Source organism: Tachyglossus aculeatus, chromosome 5 (assembly GCF_015852505.1).
Source record: "Tachyglossus aculeatus isolate mTacAcu1 chromosome 5, mTacAcu1.pri, whole genome shotgun sequence".
Classification (NCBI taxonomy): Eukaryota; Metazoa; Chordata; class Mammalia; order Monotremata; family Tachyglossidae; genus Tachyglossus; species Tachyglossus aculeatus.
Window position 1 is genome coordinate 90551620 of NC_052070.1, and position 24589 is coordinate 90576208.

General features: G+C 42.2%; 1 protein-coding gene across 1 annotated transcript in view; it reads left to right on the plus strand.

Moving 5' to 3' along the window:
• ADAMTS17 (ADAM metallopeptidase with thrombospondin type 1 motif 17) overlaps nucleotides 1–24589 on the plus strand; it is a 389768-nt gene that overhangs the window by 342499 nt on the left and 22680 nt on the right. Inside the window, exons 19-20 of the mRNA XM_038746936.1 lie at nucleotides 14194–14398; nucleotides 23714–23866. Of these exons, the coding sequence (XP_038602864.1) occupies nucleotides 14194–14398; nucleotides 23714–23866 (358 nt within the window). The remainder of the gene's footprint in view (nucleotides 1–14193; nucleotides 14399–23713; nucleotides 23867–24589) is intronic.

A 24589-nucleotide genomic window follows, 5' to 3' on the forward strand; every position in this document is an offset into this window, starting at 1 on the left:
TAATTTACTGAGAACCTAATTGAGTCTAATTATTGTTTCTCCTTGGTTTGCCTGAAGAACATCTGCTTGGCATCTGTTTTGCCTTCATTTCATCAGGATGTTTTAATCTTCCTGAAAAGTGAAATGAAGGGCATGGGTATTTTGCATTAGATTTATCCCAGTGTAACTTTTATAGGAAACTAGTGCTTGTTTTATTAAGTATAAGCATTAATACTTGGTCTCTTTCTGGGACGTGCTGGAAGGTTTATGGAACATACTAGAACATATTGCGTTACTGGGATCCACCAAACAGTATGAAGTGGGCAAGTTTTGGGAAGCCCAGCTTTCAGTCCAATGAATTGCTTATAAGAAGGATCTTGCACAGCTCGTTAGTATGCCTAGAACTTCTCTGAATGATTCCTCTGAGGGATAAATATTGTACGGAAACATTTTTTGTATTGGTTTGTACATCTTTCCTCCTAAAAGATCAATAATAATGATAATAGTAATAATAATTGTGATATGTGATAAAAGTTTAATACATGCCAAAAAATTTTTTATGGTATTTGTTAACCCCTTACCATGTGCCAGGCACTGTAGTAAGCTCTGGGTTAGATACATGCTAATCAGGTTGGACACAATCCCTGTCCCACATGGAGCTCACTAACTGTACCAAGTGCTGGGGTAGACACAAACTATTCAGGTCACTCACAATCCCTGTCCCAATGGGGCTCACAATGTAAGTAGGCGGGAGACCAGTTCTTTAATCCCCATTTTCCGTACAGAGGCACAAGGAAGGTAAACAACTTTTCCGAGGTCGCACAGCAGGCAAGTGACAGAGACAGGATTAGAATCCAGGCTTTCTGACCACCACTTCCTACTTTCACACATATTACTGTCTCATTCCTCCTACCTAAATCCCCAGTGGGTCAGCACTGAGGGAATTTTACAGATGGAAACTGAAAGAGGATGACTTTCCCAGTCATTCAGTCTGTAGATAAGCCAGGACTACAGCTGAGGTTTCTCCTACTCCCCAGCCCCAGATAAGGTTAGACATTTACTCAATTATACAAAGCTAGGAGATAGCAGGGTGACATGTAGCTGATTGTTTCTGCTTTCTTTCCTTTTTTTAGCTGAATTTATCAAAAGTAAGATGTCTACCTTATTAGTTCAGGTCCATCTGCTTCGTGTGGAGTGACCTCATCTGTAAAATGGGGATTAAGACTGTGAGCCTCATATGGGACAAGGACTGTGTCCAACCTGATAGATTTGTATTTACCTCGTCACTTAGTACAGTGCCTGGAACATAGTAAGTGCTTAACAAGTTCCACAATTATTATTATTTTTATTGTTTCTATTATCCTTACTCTACAACACTCTAAGATTTGTTTTCTGCATACTTCCCTTCTCAGTAGTACTCTGCCTTTTGAAGTGCACACAGTAACACAGTAAAAGGTTGGACTTATTAACTATTTGCAGGGGGCTCTTAATGCATTTTAATTAGCTCAAGATAAATAAGTGAACTGCCAGAAGCCACTGCAAGTGTCTTGCCCTTGAAATCTTGTTGTCTCTATGGCTAGAGTTTCTTCTCAAGCAAACTATGAGCAATGCTATAATAAAGACCCCTTGATGTGTGCTATAAATTCCAGAGAGCAAATAGTTCAACTCAGTAAGCCCTGGGGAGGCATTAGGTAACTAAAAGAGCAAAGCTTCAAGAGGCATCCCAGGTATAGTGGGGATGAAAGGAAAACCCCCTGCTTTCCAAGCAGCTTTGTCTTGGACTAGAGTAGCCCACCTCCAGAAAGGGCTGGAGATCACTGGTTTGCCTGGAGAAATATGGGGTGTGAAGTCATTGTTCATCATTAAAGAAAGGTAGTTGTGGGTGGGGAATGTAAAGAGAGCTCTGTAAATTCTCTTTCTCTTAAAGCTGTTTGCCAGAAGGCACCCTGAGAACCTTGAATTTGGATTCTGCTGCTTCTTCTCTTGCCCTTGGATTTTCAGGTTGGAGGGGTATTAGGAATCTGTTTCAGGCTTTGCTGCACAGGCAGCGAGCAAACAGTTGGATCACATTTTCTTCCCTATTCACCACTGCCAAATAGGTCAAGAGTGGAAGGGTTTCCTTAGACACTGTATATGACAACATTTGCGTGCTCCTGTTTTCCCCTAAACTTTTATTACTTTTCCACTTGAGACCTGTACCTAAAGCATGACACAATACAGTATAATAATAATGATAATAATAATAATAATAATGATGGCATTTATTAAGCACTTACTGTGTGTAAAGCACTGTTCTAAGCGCTGGGGAGGTACAAGGTGATCAGGTTGTCCCATGAGGGGCTCACAGTCTTAATCCCCATTTTACAGATGAGGCAACTGAGGCACAGAGAAGTTAAGTGACTTGCCCAAAATCACACAGCTGACAATTGGCAGAGCCGGAATTTGAACCCATGACCTCTGACTCCGAAGCCCGGGCTCTTTCCACTGAGACACACTGCTTCTCACTTGTCTGTTGTGTGACCTTGGGCAAGTCACTTCGCTTCTCTGTTCCTCAGTTCCCTCATCTGTAAAATGGGGAGTAACACTGCGAGCCCCATGTGGGACAGAGACTGTGTCCGACCTGATCTGCTTGTATCCACCAAGCACCCAGTACAGTGCCAGGTTCAAAGGACCTGCAAAAGGAGGAGCTGTGGCAGAATCCTGATCATCTGATGTAGCTGTGGAGGTCAGCAGAGCCAACTGCTAGTGCCGGTGAAATCTTTCATTTGCTGAGCAAGCATTTCAGTCCCTCACTCGCATCCCCCTTAGTCAAGGGATTTGAAGGTAACTTTTTTTTCTAATAGAAACTATGTTGGTAGTAGAGGAAACATCATCATCGTCATCATCAGGAGTATTTATTGAGTGCCTACTATGTGCAGGGCCCTTGGAAGGCACACCGGAAACAAAAAAGTACGGTCCCTTTAGGGGCTTACAATCAACCCCACCAGAGCCAATGTCCTGGCCCCCTTGACATTCCACCTGCTGGCATATTACTGGGTCATTCATCCTACCTACCTCCTAAACTGGTCAGCTTTGAGAGAATTATCAACCCCATTCTACAGATGGAAACTGAAAGAGGATGATTTTCAGGATAACTGAAAGTAGAACTGCAAAGTGGATGTTATGTTATGTTATGTTGTTATGTTATGTTATGTTGCCAACTTGTACTTCCCAAGCGCTTACTACAGTGCTCTGCACACAGTAAGCACTCAATAAATATGATTGATTGATTGATTGAGCACAGGCCTGGGAGTCAGAAGTTCATGGGTTCTACTCCTGGCTTGGCTACCTGTCTGCTCTGTGACCTTGGGCAAGTCACTTTATTCTCTGTGCCTCAACTGTCTCATCTTTAAAATGGGGATTGAGACTGTGAGCCCCCTGTGGAACAGGGATTGTGTTCAACCTGATTTGCTTGTATTCACCCCAACACTTAGTACATAATAAATGCTTAATAAATACCACAAATATTACTTTTATGACTTCCCCAGTCACTCAGCAGAGCCAAGACTGACACCAAGGTTTCTTGATACAAGCAAATTGGTTTGGACAGAGTCCCTGTCCCACATGGGGCTCACAGTCTCAATCCCCGTTTTGCAGATGAGGGAACTGAGGCCCAGAGAAATGAAATGACTTGCCCAAGGTCACCCAGCAGACAGCTAGAGCATGGGCCTGGGAATCAGAAGGTCATGGATTCTAATCCCGGCTTTCCCATTTGTCTGCTCTTTGATCTTGGGCAAGTCACTTCTCTTCTCTGGGCTTCAGTTCCATGAGACTGTGAGCCCCATGTGGGACAGGGACTGTGTCCAACCCAAATTGCTTGTATCCACCCCAGCACTTAGTACAGTTCTTGGCACATAGTAAGTGCTTAAAAAATACCACCACAAGTGGCAGAGCCAGGATTAGAACCCACAACCTTCTGACTCTCAGGCCTATCTTCTGACTCTCAGGCCTGTGCTCTATCCACTACACCATGCTGCTTCCCATTGATTGTTTCTCTTTCTCTCCTTCTTTTAGCTGACTTTCTCAAAAGAAAGATGTCCATATTACTAGTTCAGTTCTCATCTTCTTCATGTGGAGTGACCTAGCCTTGCTTGGCAAAATCATACTCTTAAGATTTGTTTTCTGTATATTTCCATATGACAGCTGCCTTCTCCTTCTCCCCATCTCCATATATAGGCAATATTAGTCGGAGGGTAAGGCCACCCTATAAGCCCATGGTGGGAGAACAGCAGCCCAGATCTTGTCAGTGGTTAGTTTCAGGCCATTTTAATATAGACATTCCTCCTATAACATGGTAGTTGTGTCCCTGTGCATTGTTTCAGTGGTAAACAAAGGGTTAGGGGGAAAAAGATTTGAAAACACTTGAAACAGTACACAAACCAGGTGGAATTCATGATGCTTATATACAATATAGAGGCCTCCTAAAGCTTGTTTCAACCAGGGAGTATGGCACTGAGCCTTTCTCTGACACTTTTTTGATACTTGTACGAGTTATGCTATTTACTGAGCATACACTAGGTGGAATGTACTGAACTAAGTGCTTGGGAAAGTATAGCACGAGATACATTCCCTGTCCCTATCACCTTCCCCTACAATCTAGATTATATGTTTACATTATTATGTGGTCAGAAAAGGCAGTAATATTAACAAATAGAGTAATCCAGATAACCTATTAAATATACAACTGAATAAACATATTATGTATGATAATAACACTGGTATTTGTTAATAATAATAATTGTATTTGTTAAGTGCTTACTATATGCCAGGCACTGTAATAAGTGCTAGTGTGGATACAAACAAATTGGGTTAGATCCAGTCCCTGTCCCAAATGGGGCTCACAGTCTCAATCCTCATTTTACCAATGAGAGAACTAAGGCACAGGAAAGTGAAGTGACTTACCCAAGGTCACACAGCAGTCACGTGGTGGAGCTGGGTCTAGAACCCAGGTCCTTCTGACACCCAGGCCCATGCTCTATCCACCTGGCCATGCTAGGGATAAATAAGTATGTACATTCTGGAGGTGGTCTTAACGAATTGTTGAAATTTGGAGTGCTGGGAATTAATCAGGAATGCCTTGTTGGCAGAGGAGGGATTTTAGGAGGACTTTGGAACCACAGATAAAGTTGGATTTGGGGAGGGAGCAAGTTCCTGGCCAGGAGAACAGTGTGAGCCAGGGGACAAATGTGAAAGTGTGAAGTGTGAAGTTCTGTTAGAAGATTGGCGTGGGTGGAATAAGCCCAGTGTGGGCAGAGATAGTTTCTCTCTATTGCTGAATTGTACTTTCTAAGCACTTAATAGGGTACCCTGCGCACAGTAAAAACTCAATAAATATGATTGAATTAATGAAACTGGGGGAATAGCAGTTGAAGAGAGCAGATACAGAAGATGAGGAGTTTTTGATTGTTGTGGAGGGAATTGGAAAGCCATTGAAGGTTTTTGAGGAGAAGGGAGATGACTGATGAGTGACCTTTCAAGGAGATGATCCATGCAGTAACATGTACCGTAGCCTGGAGAGTAGGGAGACTAGTAAGGAGATTGATGCAGTAGGGCAGTGGCAGTGAAAGCAGAGTGGTAGCTGTTTGGGCAGAGAGGAAGAGGCAGGTTCGGGAAATGTTTTGCATGAAAAACCAGCAAGATTTGGCAGTAGATTGAATGTGAAAGCCGAAAGACAGCACGGAGTTGAGAATAACACCACGGTAGGAGGCCTCTGGGACAGGGAAGTTGGTGATGTTACCCATGAAGATGGGAAAGATAGCAGTGGCTTTAGGAGGGAAAATGAGTGTGTCATTAGTGCATACTTCTCAGTTTATTGGGAACCATTGTGCATGGCTTAGTGGCTAAAGCACAGGCCTGGGAGTCAGAAGGTCATGAGTTCTAATGTGGACTCCATCACTTGTCTGCTATGGGATGTTGGGTAAGTCACTTCACTTCTCTGGGCCTCAGTCCCTTCATCTGTTAAATGGGGATTGAGACTGTGAGCCCCAAATGGGACAGGGACTATGTCCAATCCGATTTACTTGTATCCACCCCAGTGCTTAGTACAGTGCCTGGCACATAGTAAATGCTTAACAAATACCACAATTATTATTATTACCATTAACTGCTTAAAATTCAGTTTCTAGTAAATGGCAATTTGTTGCAATGCATTCCCTGGCAATGTCATGGGTCAATGAACTCTGTTGCCAAGAACTTTCGTTTGACCCAAGCTTTCAAAGCAAGTATTCCCACACACCCTGTTGCTATAAAGCCAATCCTTCCATTACATTATGTCCAAATGCTCTGCTAAGGCATCATGTTTCATTCAAAATGCCTGTACGACTAGTTCTTCTGAGACACAAGGGTTGAGTTCCTGATGGAAATTTCATGTTAAGGAAAATTTCCGCCATCAAACTCACCTGTTACTACACCTCACACATATGCACAGGCAATTTCTTCTATAGTGCGGACCACAAAGTCCAAACAGGCTTGTGCTGTCAAAAGAATAGTCCCTAATTCACTAATCGTGTTCAAGCCAAAATGTATATTGAAAACACACGCTACAGAAGAACTGAGTGTATGTGGAATCAGGAAAAGTGCCTGTTTGGCCCTATTGGCTTCTTCTCTTCTGTTGATTTGGGGCAGTGTAATTTCATCATTTTAGATTTCTCACAGAATTTGTACTTATGAATTTTTCTCTACCCCTGATATGGTAAATTCCTTAAGAGCAGGAACCATGTTTTCACTATAACTTCTCCAGTGGAGAGAACAGTGTTCTTAATTGATGGTGACAAAGATAATCTAGAAATAGAAACAGAAAAACTTCCCCTTGGAACAAGGTTATTTTCAGATACAAGATTGAGGCAGAAAAGAGGCCAAGATAGCAGGTGTACCATAAGAAACAAAAGAGAGATGGGTGGCTTATTGCAAGCAAAGCCATAACAAAGCCTCTGAAGTAAAGAGGCAGAACTGCCTATAACATCCAGTATTGGGAAAATAGCCCTAACCCCCAATCTTTAAAAGTGGTTAAAAGACATCTGTGTACTTTATGTTAACTATGACTATTGGTTGCATTATTTTATGAATTATGCCACCTCAGAAGCCAAACTCCTAGAAGGCAGTATTTGTTGCACCTAGGTTTGGTAGATCTCTGGGCAGCCGAACATTTAGAAGACAGCACATTAATCTTTTTCATAGAATCATAGCACTGGAATGAACTTGGAAGTAAGCCAGGACTGTGGGATTCACCAACTTCAGCCAGAAAACCAAGCCAGCTGGGTCTCAAGGGTGGTTACCTCACTTTTGAGGATGCGGGGGGTTGCACATAGCTCATATTCAGAAGCAGTATGGCCTAGTGGAAAAAGCACAGGTCTGGGAGTCAGAGGACCTGGGTTCTAATCCAGCTGTGCTACTTGCCTGCTGTGTGATCTTGTGCAGGTCATTTGACAGGTGTGCTTCCACTTCCTCATCTGTAAAATGAGGATAAAATAACTGCTCTCCCTCTTTCTTATTTTGTGAGTAGTATGAGGTTCAAACACTGCCTGATCTGATTGCATTATACCTACCCCACACTTACCACAGTGCTGGACACATAGTAGGTACTTAACAACTACAATAATGATAATAATATATCTTTAGTACTGTTATGCCATCACTTAGATGTGCTTGTTCCTTGTAGCCATCAGAGCATCTGACCAGGCACAAATGCACCATACACATAGCTGCATAGCTCAACCTGGCTGAAGGAAGTATGAAAATCATTTGTTGGAAGCATGAAATGGTGCCCTCTCCAATTATCTTGTGCTTTACCTAGAGAGGCAGTCTAGTCCATCCATCTGCCTTCAGAGATGATTGGACCTAAAACATTAGGGAAACAATAATAATAATGATAAATTGTGGTATTCATTAAACACTTACTTTGTGCCAAACATTGCAATAAAGCAGTGGGGCAGATAAAAGATCATCAGGTCTAACACCGTTCCTGTCCCACAGGACGCCATAGTCTAAATCGGAAGAAGAACAGGAATTAAATCCCCATTTACAGATGAGGGAAACGAGGCACAGAGAAGTTAGGTGACTTGCCCAAGGTCCCACAGCAAACAAATGGCAGAGCTAGAATTAAAACCTAGCTCCTCTGACTCCTAAGACCGTGCTCTTTCCACTAGACTATGCTTCTTCTCAAATAGCTCCCCAAAACACTCCAGTGTTCCTCAATCCATTCCAGAATCGTATAGCTTTTAAAGTCAGGCCTGCACATGCAGAATAACTCTTCTGAACTCTAAGATCCTCTTGAGCTGTGGAATCTAGAACTGAACATAGTTACTTAGGTAAGGGTGTGATCATTGCTTCATTCAGTGTTTGATTCTGCCCTCCCAGTTCTAGTTTATTCATTCATTCAATCATCTTTATTGAGCGCTTACTGTGTGCAGAGCACTGTACTAAGCACTTGGGAAGTGCAAGTTGGCAACATATAGAGACTGTCCCTACCCAACAGCGGGCTCACAGTCTAGAAGTGTTTCTAGAAGTCTAGTTGTGAATCCCATGAATGTACTTTTGAATTCACTTTGGTCTGTGTTCATACAACAGCAAAAAAAAGAGACTTTGGGGAAATAAAATAATTTTTGCAAAGTGTTTTGGGGTCTACATTGAAGAGTGTGGTAAAATACTTATTCCTCACAGCTGCTAATGCTTACCATTAAGCATGCATTAGTTTCACTAGTGTCTACCCAGAAGTACCTATTTTTTTTCCAGAAATCCACTTGGAAAATGGCAAAACTAGAAAGCAAAGCAGTGTGTTTCCTATGCGCTTTTTACTTCAAATCTTGTGAGTCCCATTTAATTCAGATCTATAATCAGGTCTATATTCAGATGAAATATTTTAACAATAACAAGAGTTCACCAAAGTTTGCACTGAAATCTCTAGCATATGTTTAATGAAGTTTTGGCAAAAGAAAAAAGATATTCTTTATTTTTTACCCCAGCAGGAAGAACTGACCGTTCTTATCTGCTGCGTCTTGTTTTCTGCTAATTAAGTTGCATCTCAAAGAGGAAACATGACTCTGGGTGGTTATTTACTTGAAAAAATAATTTATGATCCAAGGACTTTTGTAGTCTTAGTGGAGAAATGGTAACATTTTTCAGTGAGGTGTGCAATATTTTCTGATCTATTATCAATCTCTCCAACCTAGTATTCCAAACTGCTTTTCTCGACTGTTAGTACCAGATGAAGTTGTGATTTTCAGGATTCAAGCTTGGAAGCTGGGATTTCTTCAGCAGACCTACCTTTCAGACTCTCAGAATCAAAGCAGGATATTCTCACAGTTGGTTATCCTTTCATAGAGCAGAAGTTCTGGCTTGTGTGATCCAGCTCATATTCACAAGCAGCCTATTAGCCAGTTAGATGCCCGGGATAAAGTTCAGATTTTCATTTCCTCTTTAAAAAAAAATCAGTTTGGGGCATAATATTGTCTTAAGGGAAAATGGACTTGGGAAGTCATGTACTTTCTTTTATATAAATAAATGATGAGTTGAAATGATGTGCTTTGGTGCTATTGTAAAATTTCATACTTCAGAAATAAGGTTATTTGAGCCCTTATTGAACTGTGTGATGTTGAGTTTTCTTTTCAAACATCTGTTCAATAAAAGCCAAAATGTATCTTTAGAGACTATAAATGCCATGTGTTAGAGTTGGGCAGGGATACTCCTTATAATTGTATTCCTAGATCCCAGAACAATTAGGAGGACTGAGTCTCTCTCTTGTAAAACAAAAAGGAAAGAAAAGAAAACACTTTCAGTGCTGGCCCACCATCCTTCATGTTATTTGGGAGGAAGAAGAAGTTTAGTGATTTAGCTTCGAGATCTGAACTGGCTTACCTCCAAAAGTTCTGATCATATCCTGCCATTAATACAGACAGTTGTATCGTGGACTTGCAGGTTCCAGAGGAAAGGCATCATTGTCCACAATAAAAGCACTATGGAAAGAGCACAGGCTGGGTACTCAGAAAACCTGGATTCTACTTCCTATTCTGCCACTTGCCTGCTGTGTGACCTTTGGCAAGTCATTTAACTTCTCTGTGCCAGTTTCCTCATCTGTAAAATAGGGATTCAGTTCCTATTTAGCTTCTGAGCTCCATGTGGGACAGGGACTGTGTCCAACCTGATTATCTGCTTTCTTTCCCAATGCTTGGAATATAATAAATGCTTAGAAATATCATTTAAATAAATTTGCTTTGTTTTGAAGGACATTTGGGCCAAATGCACAATGAAGTTGCAGTACAGGAGAGACATTAATTGCCCTGCAGTTGAACAAAACCTCAATTTGGACAGAATCATTTGAGGACTAAACTGTTATACCAACTTTTTCTAGTGTACTTTGGCCAGTTAAAAGTCAAGGTGTGAAACTCCCTCACTGCAGCCTTTTTTCACTTGGAGCTTGTCCTGAAGGCCTACAAGCAAGTATGGTATTTAACACTGAAGGAACATGAAGCTCTTCTGAGAATTTGATAAGGTGCTGGGGTTTATGTTTGAAAATTGTTTCCATACTCAGGCTATAATGATGTGTTTGCCAAATGACCCCCAACCTAGAGGCTAAAGTGTTTCCAGGCATCACAAGGATGGGCACTTAAAAAAAATGCTCTCATGGCAGAAAATGAATGACGAGATGGCCCCTTGTCCTGCCTCTCACATCCAAATCAGTTGTCATTACTCTTCTCTGCACCAGCCTCCTCAATGCATTCTCCCTGAGAAAGGAATGGAAAAAAGAGATTATTCCATCTCCTTGGGAGTGTTGAAAGTCAGAATGTCTCTTTGGTCTCTGAGCACCTGTGGTCCATCCTAAGTTAAGTAGTCTAGCCTTTGAGTTTAGCCAAAAAAATAGTCTTATCTTTGACTTTTTTCTATTAATTTTCAGTACCTTTGGTTTCCTCCTTTGCCAGCAGCCAAGAGCACTGGGAGGCTACATTACTGTCATTCTATGACTTACACTTCCACCCATTCCTCTTTCCTCCACTGTCTTTGTCTCAGTAAATGAATCAAATACAGGTCTTTCCAGTTGTCCTTTGCAGATACCTACTTAAACCATCCCTGTTGATTTCATTAGTAATTGCTCTCATTCTTCGTATCCCTGCAATATATCATATATATAGCCATTCAGAAATAAACAATATATAAGCACACCAAAGAATTGTCCAGAAATGCTTTACTTCTGCAGCTACAGATCTAAATTTTTCATCCCCTTCTGGTGGACTTGGTTTTGATTGGCTTTTTCAGTAGTCTCCTTACCTGAGTCTCTGGAGAAGCATTACTTGGTAAATCAAGTCATATTGGAGTTGGGCCAGTTTGTTAAATAACTCAAACTATGTTTTAACTGGTTGGGGCTTGCGAAAACCAATAGAGCATTGTGCTGTGCCCCTGATTTCCAAGGATCTGTGTTTTAGATTTGCTCTGAATTTTTCTCAGCATAAAGTTGCTTTGTAAGAAATAGCTGGCCTTAAGGAGACCATTTTTCTTGGGAATGACAAGTTGTAGTTCACTGAACCCAAGGGATTTCCAATGCAGCTTAAATCTCAGCCCATTCAAGGATCGAATAGAAGCTAAATTTGATAACATATGATTTTCCCCAACCTCAGTTATCTTGATTCTGTTCTCTACTACTGCATTAAATATGGCGGTTTGATCTTTTATACTGGTAAATAAACCTAATAAAGACATTTTGGAAATTTTGACCCAGTAAGGTAGCATTCGAAGGGTTTGAATCTGTATTTAAGAGGAATGAGGTAGTTGGGGCTAGAATTGCATAGATGAGGGTAAAGAGGACATATTTTAGTATTTAGAAAAAGCATTCCTTTCAGTCACTAAAAGACTGATTGATTCCAAGATGATTCCTGTAGATGACTCCTTTATTGTTATAAAGCCAAACAGAAAACTAATCTGTACAGTGGATGTCTAGGTGGTTATGGGATCTGTGTTCCTGCTTGATGTGGGCAGGGAACATGTCTACCAACTCTGTTGTATAGTAGAGAAGCAGCATGGCTCAGTGGAAATAGCATGGGCTTGTGAGTCAGGAGACGTGGGTTTTAATTCCAACTCTGCCACTTTTCTGCTGTGTGACCTTGGGCAAACCACTTAACTTCTCTTGCCTCAGTTACCTCATCTGTAAAATGGGGATTGAACTGTGAGGCTCACATGGGACAACCTGATTACCTTTTATCTACCCCGGTGCTTAGAGCAGTGCTTGGCACATAGTAAGCGCTTAAGAAATACCATAATTATTATTGCTCTCCCAAGCACTTAAAACAGTGCTCTGTGCACAGTAAATGCTCAATAAATATGATTTATTGATTGATTGACAAGTCTTTGTGAAAGGCTGTGCATGAAACATATGCATTTCTCCATGGGGCCTCAGCATTACAGCATTCCATTGTCCAAAGAAAGAGAGGGCAATAATGCCCCGCCAGAATTGATCACTGATACAGCAATACAGGGAACCAGGGTGGAGATGGAGGAGTTGGTGTCATCTACAGTTAGCACACAATCAGAAATTCCACACATTTCAAATATCATCCTCTTAGACCAGTCTTCAGAAAGCCCTCGGTAATGTATTTAGGCCTAGAATTTACTTCAGCATTGCACTTTGGTCCTTCTTAGTAGAATATAAGACCTTTTTTTTTAGTGGTATTTGTTAAGTACTTACTATGTGCCAGGGACTAATCTAAGCACGGGGTGGATACAAGCTAATTGGGTTGGGCACTGTCCCTGTCCCACATGAGATCCCCAGTCTATATCCCTATTTTACAGATGAAGGAACTGAGGCACAGAGAAGTGAAGTGACTTGTCCAAGGTCACACAGCAGACAAGTGGCAGAGCTGGGATTATTTAATTTTATCCCTTGCCTTTGTTCTAGCCTCTAGACCATGCTGTCTCTCCTTAAGCTCTGCTACTGTGGCGACTCCCTCCCCTTGAAGAACATAAACTAAGCACATATTGGTGATCTGGGTATTTTCAAATGCCATTACAAATGGGTATTTGTTCCACTCGAGTGAGAAAATCTGAGTGAATGTTCACATGTCTTCATTCCAACATACTTGTTTGCAAGCCCCATAATGTATAAGGTCCAGACATCTAGGTTCCAACATTACCCATAGAATCCAAGAGAGGAAATCCCTCTTCACTGTTCCAGGAGGCTGTTTTAATGGCATATTGGCAGAGATTAACCACATCGGTATGCCTGGCCATAAAAAGGTTTAACACGTATCTACAAATGGTTTTGACTATGTCACTGATTCCTTTATGAGATTATGGCCAAGGGTGATGAGAGAAATTATAAAGAAATTCCAAAGGTCCCCTACTAGAAGGGAATGGATGATAGGAAGCAGTTTCCATTATGTCAGAATTTTTAAAGCAACTTAGCCCATAATGCTTCACAGGTCAATAAGACTTACTAATATAGGGATCTGCTGAGTAAGCACTTAATGTGCAATATAAAGCTGCCTTGGGAGCAAACGTAACTCATCCAAGAGTTTAAATTAAAAAATCATTTTATTGAGAAGAATAGAATTCATGAAACCTTCTCACTTGAACCACAAGTGTTTCTGCATCTCTTCTTTCCCGTCCCTTTTCCAACATTTTTAGCCTCTCAATTGTCCAAGGAAGGAATGTGGGTTAGAGCCGGGGACTTTTGAGCCTGTCCTTGGCTCTGTCCCCAGAGCACTATGTGATTGGAAAATTCATGTCTTCTCTCAACACTTCCATTTTTCCAACTGTAAGCTGAGGTAATAATGCCTTTCTGTCTCTCCAGGAGCACACAAAGACTTGTTTTTGTCAAGTGAAGCTTTGCACACAAACCACATTTCCCTTCATCCCTCATGCCCTTCTCTTTTCCACTTTCCAGCTAAGTGCCTCCCCCTGCATCTCACCCCCAGTGCCTGCCTACACACACATATCCACAAAGACTCACACAATCTTTCAGCAGTGGATGCAGCTTAAGGACATGATCAGTTAGGCTTCACCAGGGGCCATGTGGACCTGATTAATGTCATCGCTACCAAGAACAGGCTCCATGTCAAATTCCTAGAATTGTTCCTGTAGTAATGAGGGCCTAAGGGTTCTGCCAAGTTCCTTCCAAATGTTCAGTTAGGACTTGTCTTGCGAGTGGTCTCTCCTCAAGTTTCTCACACTGTTTGTCTTTTTTGGGGCCAGGTGGGTAGCAGGGCAGTGGAGCCTCTGCTCAGCAACCTGTGAAAAGGGTGTCCAGCACCGGGAAGTCACTTGCGTTTATCAGTTGCAGAATGGCACCTATGTTAACACCAGAGACCTCTACTGCCTGAGTCCTAAACCAACACCAGTGCAGAGCTGTGAAGGCCGTGATTGCCTTTCGATCTGGGAGGCATCTGAGTGGTCAAAGGTAGGTATTCAGATTTTGTTTACTAAAATGATGGATATGTATCCATCGATCAGTGGTATTGTTTTTCAATGGTATTGGTTAAGCTCTTTCTATGTTCCAGGCACTGTACTAGACACTGGTGTGGATACATGATAATCATGTTGGACACAGTCCCTGTCCCACAGAGGGCTCACATTAATCCCCATTTTACAGATGAGGTAACTGAGTCACAGAAGTTGACTTGCCCAAGGTCACACAGCAGACAGGTAGTGGAGCCAGAATTAGAATGCAGGTCCTCTGATTCCCAGGCCTGTGCTCTTTCCACTAGGCCATGTTGCTTCTTATTGATTGATTGATCGCTTGCTGGGTGTGCAGAGCACTGAACTAAATGCTTGGGAGAGTACAATGGAGTTAGGAAACACGCTCTCAGACCTCAAAGAGCTTACAATGTAGCAGGGAAGACTAATAAATAATAATAATAATGGTATTTGTTAAGTGCTTCCAATGTGTCAGTCTTTGTACTAAGTTCTGAAGTAGACCCACAACCTACTCCTGGCCTGGAATGCCCTCTCTCCTCATAGCAAACAGACAATTGCTCTCCCCCACTTCAAAGGCTTATTGAAGGTACATCTCCTCCCAGAAGCCTTCCCTGACTAAGCCCTCCTCTTCTCTCACTCCCTTCTGCATTGCCCTTTCTCCCATCAGTCATCCTCCCTCCCATCCCCACAGCACTTATGTATATTTCTACAATTTATTTATGTTTATTAATATATCTCTCCCCATCTAGACTGTGAGCTTGCTGTGGGCAGGGAGTGTGTCTGTTGCAGTAGTGTACTCTCCCAAGAGCTTAGTACAGTGCTTTGCACACAGTAAGTGCTCAAATTAATACAGATGAATGAATAATTAAGTCAGGCACAGTCCCTGTCCCACCTGGGGCTCACAGTCTAAGTAGGAGGGAGAAGAGGTATTTAATCCCCATTTTAGAGATGAGGAAACTGAGGCACAGAGAAGTTAACTTGCCCAAGGTCCTCTGACACCTAGGCCTATATTATTTCCACTAGGCCACACTTCTTTTCCATGTTAAATACATTACAATTAGGAGGAAGCAAAGAGTATAAGGATGTGTACATAAGTGCTGGGGGTGCAATGAATGCTGAAGTGCTTAGAGTTTTTGGATTTAAGGGCATAGGTGATGCTGGGGTGAATTTTAGATATATTGTGAAGATAGAATGTGGCGACTGACTGGACATGTGGGTAGAAGGTTAGAAATGAGTCAAGGATGATGCCTAGGTTAGGGACTTCTGAGACCAGGATAGGGAAGTTATCAATAGTAATAGGAAAATCAGAAGGAAGGTAGGGTTTGGGTGGGAAGGGGTTTTCAGTTTCGGACATGTTAAATTTGTGTCAATGGGAAATAATAATAATATAATAGTCATAATAATAATGGTATTTATTTAGTGCTTACTTCGTGCCAACCATTGTAGATACAGATAATCAGATAGGACACCTGTCCCTATCCCACAGGGAGCTCACATCTAAGTAAAAAGAACAGGTATTGAATCCCCATTTTTACAGATGAGGAAACTGAGGCATGGAGAAGTTGTGACAGAGTAGGCAAGTGGCAGAGCCAAGAATAGAAGTCAGATCCTCTGACTCTCAAATCCATGCTATTTCCACTGGACCACACAACTTCACTAAGAAGAGCTGTCCCAAAGGCAGGAAAAAATGTAAGATTACAGAGTAGGAGAGAGGTCCATACTGGAGAGGTATATTTGGGAGTCATCAGTGTAGAGATAGTGGTTGAAGTCATGGGAACAAGCGAGTTCTCCTAGGGTGTGGGTGTAGATTGAGAATAGAAGGGGACCCAGAACTGTGCATTGAAAAACCCCTGAAGTTAGGAGATAGGAGCCAGAGGAGCCAGAGAAAGAGACCAAAGAAGGAGCCTTCAGAGAGGTAGGAGGAGAACCAGGAGAGAACAGCATCAGAGAAGCCAAGGTTAGATAGTTTTTCCAGAAGGGTAGTCCACAGTGTCACAGACTGCTGAGTGGTTTAGGAGAATTAGGATTGTGTAGAATCTGTTGAAATAGGCACCCTGAGAGAGAGAGTGAGAGTGAGAGAGCAGTTTCAGTGCAGTGAACTGTTTGCAGTGGAAGGAGTAGAAGTCAGATTCATGAGTCAAGGGGAAATTGGAGGAGAGGAAAAGAGAGGAATAGAAGGCAGCAGGTCTGAACAACTCATTCAGGGATTTAGGAAAAGAATGGTAAGCGTGGGGAATGGGCAATAACTAAAGGGTGCAGTGGATCAAGGGAGGGTTTTTCTAGGACAGGAAATACATTTGAAAGTAGAAGAGAAAGCGCTATTGAAGAGTGAGTAGTTGAAGTTCAGTCAGGGAGGATAGAAGGGAAGCGGTTAGTGATGGGGACAGAGGGGCCGGTGAAGGTAGTAGAGAAGCCGTGTGGCATAGGAGAAAGAGCACAGGGCTGGGAGCCAAAGGATCAGGTTCTAATCCCGGCTCCGCCACTTGTCAGCTGTGTGACTTTGGGCAAGTCACTTAACTTCTCTGTGTCTCAATTACCTCATCTGTAGAATGGGGATTAAGACTGTGAGCCCCACGTGGGGCAACCCGATCACCTTGTATCCTGATCACCTTGTATCCTCCTCAGAGCTTAGAACAGTGCTTTGCACATAGTAAGCCCTTAACAAATGCCATCATTATTAGTATTATTATTAATCCCAGCTCTGCCACTTGCCTGCTTTGTGACTTTGGCCAAATCACTCAACTTCTGTGTACCTCAGTTTCCTCATCTGTAAAATGGGGTTTAATGCCTGTTCTCCATCCTCCTTAGACTGAGAGACCCATGTAGGGCATGAACTGTGTCCAACCTGATCACAGTGTATCTGCTTACCCCAGCACTTAGTATAGTGTTTGATACATAGAAAGCACTTTAAAAAATCACACAATTATTATTATTTTTAGATGTCAAAAGGCAGTGAGAGATCTCTTGAGTTACCCCTGGGAGAGAGGGAGAAAGAGGAGGAAGGGGTTGGAGAGGACCAGGAGAGATTTTAGGGAGCCCACACCTTATGGTTTCAATTTTATTCATTCATTCATTCATTCAATCGTATTTATTGAGCGCTTACAAGTCGGGAACATATAGAGATGGTCCCTACCCAACAACAGGCTCACAGTCTAGAAGGGGGAGACAGACAACAAAACAAAACATGTAGACAGGTGTCAAAACCTTCAGAATAAATTGTATCCTTTAAGTACATGGCCAGGCCATTAGGAGCAAGAGATGGAGGGACAGAAGATAGGGGGTTTGTGAGACAGAGAGTTAAATGTCTGAAATAATTGGTGAGGGCAGTTGGCATGGGAGTCAATAAGAATGGAGAAGTAGCAGGTGAGGATGAATTTTAGATGGACAAGGTCGTCCTGGCATCTGGATCTCTGCAGTTCATGCACAAGAATAGAGGAAGCATAATGTGGAGGCAATCCAGGGCTGTGGATTGATGGTATGAGATTGACAGAGGGACAGGGGTTCGAGGAAGTTGAGTTCAGTGGAAGAAGATAGAGTTGACAATGTGGATTTATACATCAAGAGAAGTGTGGTTGGGTAAGGAAACCAAATGGGGCATGATAGCTTGAGATAATTAGAGGTGCTCAAAGAATTTGGAGATCTCTGTGAACAGGATAGATTTTTGGGGAGGGGATGTGTGGGAGAGAAGGCAGGACAGAAATTTGTGGGATTTCAAACATGTTGAGGTTAGAAATGGTATAGTGATTCGAGATAATGAGGAGAAGCCAGAGAGATAGGTGGAGAACCAGAGGAGGACAGTGTCAGTAAAGCCAAGGTTAGGTAATGTTTCCAGGAGAAGAGAGTGGTCCACTGTGTCGAAGGCAGCTTAGAGGTCAAGGAGGATTAGAATAGAGTAGAGGCCTTTGGATTTGGCAAGAAGGAAGTCATTGGTTACCTTAGGACAGTTTCTATGGAATGGAGGGGGCAGAAGCCAGATTGGAGGGGGTCAAATAGAGAATTGGAAGAAAGGAAGTGGAGGCAGCAGTTGTAGACAATTTACTGAAGGACTTTGGAAAGGAATGGTGGGAGGGAGATGGGGCGATACCTGGGGGAGCCATGAGGTCACAGAAGGATTTTTTTTAAGATAGGTGATACATGGGCTGTGAAAAACTTAAGCCACATTTCCACTCCTTTTTTCCCTGAAAATATTAATTTCACCTTTGGACACTCCCATTCCACTTCTAAAATGTTGGACAAAATGAAATAAAGGCTCCCATTTCCCTAACTCCAATTTATTTCTATGTCTGTCTCCCCTGCTAGACTGTATGCTTCTTGTGGACAAGGATTTTCTCTACTAATTCTATTGTATGGCACTCTCCAAAGCACTTAGTGCTGTGCTGTGAACACTGTAAGTGCTCAATAAATAGCATTCATTGATTGCAAGTTCAAAAGTCATTTAGGAAGTCACTTTTTACCTCCCATGCAAATCAAAGTAGACTAGCCTGCAGATAGCAGGCTGCTAAAAATATTTTCACTGTCCCAATTCCTTAGAAATAATGCATCTGGTGGAGCACGGCTTTGGCCTGGTACACAATAGTGGAGCAGTGGGTAGTGAAATCTAACTTTGTTCACAGCCAAACTCCTTTTAAGGCAGTTCCAACTTTCTGGTCCTTGGTGTATTAGTCTATGTTACCTGTCACAACCGGAGTAAGAGATAGTGGGAGGAAAGGAGGTGTATGAGACAGGGAATTAAAAATCTAAACAGCTGGCACAGGCAATAAGCATGGGAGTCAACAAGAATGGAGAACTATTGGTTCTGGGTGGAGGAGAGGCAGAGTTAAATCAGGTAAGGATAAGATTGAGATGGATGTGGCTGCCCTGATATCTAGATTTCCACCAGCAGTGCTCTGCAGAAAGTGGGCACTCAAAAAACCATCAAGTGGTTTCCTTTCATTATCACAAAAAACTTATATTGTGTCCTCAGACCAGTCAAGTATTTGAAATTAGAAAATGGTTTTCTCCTTGCTTTTGCTATGCACAGGGTGTTTTGAAATCACAGTGGAGAATAAGAATTCAAGCTGGATATTCGGAAAATTTATACATTTCTTCCTGTTTTTCTTCCAACATTTTGGAGTTCTGTTATAATCATTTCAAATTCCAGAAAGCTGCTTTAGAAGGTTTTTTATTTATGTTCTGTGGCCCAATTTTTATTTTTATCAGCTGAAGTTAGGAAGGGCAATTTTGCAATCGGACAAGCTTAGCTACAAATATGTCCATAAACATACTGGAAAAAGAATCACTTGAGCCTTAAACTTAAAATTCTAAGATGCATTCTTAAAGTGCCATTTTATGTTTGATCATGACATCTTCAAAAACAGTATATTAGTGATTTTTGATGTTTTTCTTTCAAAAATAACAGCAAAAAGTGGTTGAGTACACACTCAACTTGAGTCCTCCATCTATAGAACTCTTACAGAAGTTACGTCTAAGGCAACCTTTAGTGTGGAAAATAATTTTAAGTTCCCTTTTTATTGCCAAACATCTAGAATTACTTTGGGTACAAAAGCACTTGGCTAATTTTTAATTAAAGAAAGAACAGAGAAGAATGTGCAGTAGATGAACCCATTCTGACCATCCACAAACTGAATTAAATGCTCAAAATAAAAACGCTTCTTCATAAGGCTTCCTAGTTACAGATCTTGCAATGCAGCTAGCTCCTCAAATCTATGCAGGATGATAATAATAATAATAATGATGGTACTTGTTAAGCGCTTACTATGTGCAAAGCACTGTTCTAAGTGCTGGGGGAATACAAGGTGATCATGTTGTCCCACGTGAGGCTCACAGTCTTCATCCCCATTTGACAGATGAGGGAGCTGAGGCCCAGAGAAGTGAAGTGACTTGCCCAAAGTCACACAGCTGGCAATTGGCAGAGCTGGGATTTTAGCCCATGACCTCTGACTCCAAAGCCCGGGCTCTTTCCACTGAGCCACACTGCTTAGGACAAGGAGTGAGGTAGAATTCAAAATCCAGATGAAACTCCAGGATAAATGTAGGCTGTATAATGAATGAATCAACCATATCTAGTGAGAGCTTACTATGTCTAGAGCACTGTACTAAATGCTTGGGAGAGTACAGCATAACGGTGGCTAGAAATGTTCCCTGCTCACATGAAGCTAAACCTACAGTAATACCTGCTCCTTCTCAAGTATGGTATTTCAATAAACATACGATTTTTGAGGGAATCCCATAAAATGTCAGACAAGTAATGGACTACAGATATTTTCCAAAATTTGAATTTCCTACAGTTCAAGAAAACCCATACTCCACTCTTGGTTCCTTTTGAATGAATTAGAAGAGTCTAAAACACAAAAATTGAAATCATCATATTGGTGTCTCTCTGAGGTTGTGTAACAAGGAAAGGCTCTACCTAAAATTTCTCAGAATTCTCAGGAAATGGAAGAATCCTTGTTGCCCTGTGTGATAATACCCAGCCCCTTGTCACCTTAGCATAAAAGAAACATAGATCTTTCATTCATTTATTCAATCCTATTTATTAAGCACTTACTGTGTACAGAGCACTGTGTACTAAGTGCTTGGGAAGTACAAGTCGGCAACATTTAGAGATGGTCCCTACCCAACAACAGGCTCATGGTCTAGAAGGGGGATCATGGTCCTGGGAGGTTCTTCGTGACACTGATAAGGACTTTGGTTAAATGGTCAGTTTTCAAATGAAGTTAATCCAATGGAAGGTTTCCATATTTGCCAGACACTTCCTTATGACACATTTAAAAGTACTTCTACTTGCTTGCCATGCTCTCACCTTGTCATTTTTTGAGAGAGCTAAACTGCCTGTTTGAAGCTCATACAAGAGCCACCCCAACAATGTCACCCCAACAATATTTAATGCCATTGCTAGATAAGGAGGTCAGTCTGATGCATGGAACACATTAGAGAAGCAGTGTGGCTTAGTCAAAGAGCATGGGCTTGGGAGTCAGAGGTCATGGGTTCTAATCCTGGGTCCACCACTTGTCAGCTGTGTGACTTAGGACAAATCACTAAACTTCTCTGTGCCTTAGTTACCTCATCTGCAAAATGGGGATTAAGACCGTGAGCCCCATGTGGGACAACCTGATTACTTTGTATCTACCCCTGTGCCTAGAACAGTGCTTGGCACAAAGTAAGCACTTAAATACCACCATTATTATTACCACCCCATCCCCATTTTTGACCAATAACTCCAGGTCTCTAGCAGTAATTTAATGAAAACCTCCCTCTAGCCCTCTGAATTGCAGAGGATTACTAAATGGGAAGACCATATTCATTGTAACATGTGGCCTGTGAGGTTTGCATCACAAGAAGGATTCCAGCACAGCAATATTAGTTAAGGAGATGGAGTGTGAAATGCGTATGCACTCATTTTTACCAGAACTGTGTTTTCATCACAAATTTTTGATAGAACATAATGCCTGAATTATGGAGCATTCTTCCAACAACACTCATCTGTGTGGGTGCAGTGCATTGTCGTGTTGGAAAACACGATCTTATGTATTTGAGAAGCAGCATTGCTTAGTGGAAAGAGCATGGGCTTGGGAGTCAGAGGTCATGGGTTCTAATCCCAGTTCCGCCACTTGTCTGCTGTGTAGCTTTGGTCAAATCACTTAACTTCTCTGTGCCTCAGTTTCCTCATCTGTAAAATGGGGATTAAGACTGTGAGCTCCTCATGGGACAACCTGATTACCTTGTATCTACCCCCAGTGCTTAGAACAGTGCTTGGCACAAAGTAAGCGCTAAACAAATACCATTATTATTATCATTATTAGTGCAGTATCAGACACAGGACACTATGACACAATTTTTCCTTAATATAGGGTCAAGCAAAAACAGTCTAGAGGAGGATACAGATATTAAAATGAATAAATAAATTGAGGGTATGTTTGCAAGTGCTGGGGGCTGAGGGTGCTTAATGATTACAGATTGGAAGGCATAGGCAACACAGAGGGAGAGGGAGTAAGGGAAATAAGGGTTTAGCCAGGGAAGGGGTCTTGGAGGAAATGTGATTTTAGAAAGCCTTTGAAGGTGCGGAGAGTGATGTTCTGCCATAGAGGAAGGGAGAGGAGTTCCAGGCCATGGCTCTTTATGGGCAGAGAATATGTCTATTATATTGTTGTGTTGTACTCTCCCAAGCACTTAGTACAATGTCCTGCACACAGTAAGTGCTCAATAGATACAACTGATTGATTAGTAAAAAGGAAGGACATGAACTAGGTCAGTGACAAGATAGACTAGATTGCGATAAATGAGTACATTGGGGTTAGAAGCTTGCAATTTGGGTTGTAGTAGGAAATCAGCAACGTAAGGTAGAAGGGGGCAAGCTGATTAAGTGCCTTGAAACCAATGGCAAGGAGTTTCTGTTTGATGTAGAGGTGGGTGGGCAACCACTGGAGGTTCTTGAGGAGTGGGGAGATCTAGACTCCCCCCACCTTCTAGGCACCCCTCCTCTTCCCCTCCTTCTAAACTGGAAGCCCTAGCTCTCAATAAATATGATTGAATGAATGAATGAAAGTGTTTTTTAAGAAAAATGACCTGGGCAGCAGAGTGAAGTATAGTGTGAAAGGGAAAGAGACAGGAGGCAGAGCGCACAGCGAAGGGGCTGATGCAGTAACCGGGACAGGATATATAATAGGTGCTTGGTTCAGCATGGTATCAGTTTGGATGGAGAAGAAAGGGTGAACTTTAGAGATGTGAAGGGAAACAGGATTTGAATATGAATATGAATGAGAGGTGAGTTGAAGGTAATTAATCAATGATATTTACTGAGTACTTATTGTATGCAAAACACTGTACTAAGGGATCAGTAGTGCCAAGGTTGTGGGTTTGTGAGACAGGGAAGGTAGTGGTGTTGCCTACAGAGATGAGAAAGTCAGGAGGTGGACAGGATTTGGGTGGGAAGATGAGGTGTCCTATTGCTCTCAAGGTTACCAAGGCAGGTTCTCCTCTCAGCACACTTTCTGTAAGTATTAATTTGTGCTTGAGGGTTAGACTTCCCCCTATTGCTCTCTGACATTAGGTGCCTATCCTTCAACCATTTTATTGTTATCAATTTCTTCAATAAAAGCAGCTGGGCTGCAGCAGTCATGAAGACTGGATGAGAGGGTTAGCAGGACCAGATAAAGGGCCTGGGGGGCCTAGGATAGCAAGAGGGAAGGGGAGAAAGAAGAGAAGCTACTGGTTCCTCCACACATTGAATTACTGTGTCTTGTATAATGGAGAGTCACTGGCTAGACAAATCAGGAGGCCAATTCACGGTGTCTTTCAGTGTTCCGCAGACTGTGGCAAGGGGACTCAGAAGCGCACGGTAACTTGCACCAACTCTCAAGGGAAATGTGATGCAGCTACAAGGCCAAGGGAAGAAGATGCTTGTGAGGACTACACGGGCTGCTACGAGTGGAAAACAGGAGACTGGTCTAAGGTAATCTGTCTCTTTTGTGCAATTCGATCCTTCCCTTACAGCCTAGAGACTCTGAGGTCAAGAACCTCCCACTTTTATGGGCCCCTAAATCCGAGAAGTGGTTACAACCTACCCAGTGAAATGCCTTTCTTTCCAAACTTAGCACCTGCTGTTGACCTCCAAGACCCTGACTGCTGTACTGCTTTCCATATGTTCCACACAGAGAAGTTCCTACCAACGTCATTTGAGTCTCTGTGGAAGAAATTCATTGCTTTACATGAATTAGAAAGGAAATTTAATACAGCTCAGAACCCAGAGCTAGATAGTTAAGGGTGCCAATTTGGCCACCCTATGCATAACGTTGGCTTCAGCCCCCGGCACATCCAGAGGTGGGCTCGGATTACCAGGCCATCACAAGAGCCTCATAAATGTGTGTGAAAATTGGCCGAGCTAGACATGTAAGAAGATCTACAGTGCAAACATATCAAACCCATTCATTGCTGGATCACATCAGGTTTGTGGCAAAGAGATGGAAGGGGTTGGGTAGGTAGGCTGGAGAACCATAGTGGATAGAGCAGGGGCCTGGGAATCGGAAGGATCAGAGTTCTAATCCCAGCTCTACCACTTATCTGCAGTAGGATCTGGGGCAAGTCACTTCACTTCTCTGTGCCTTAGTTACCTCATCTGTAAATTGGGGATTGACACTGTGAAGACCGTGTGCCACCTAGACTGTATCCAACCTGA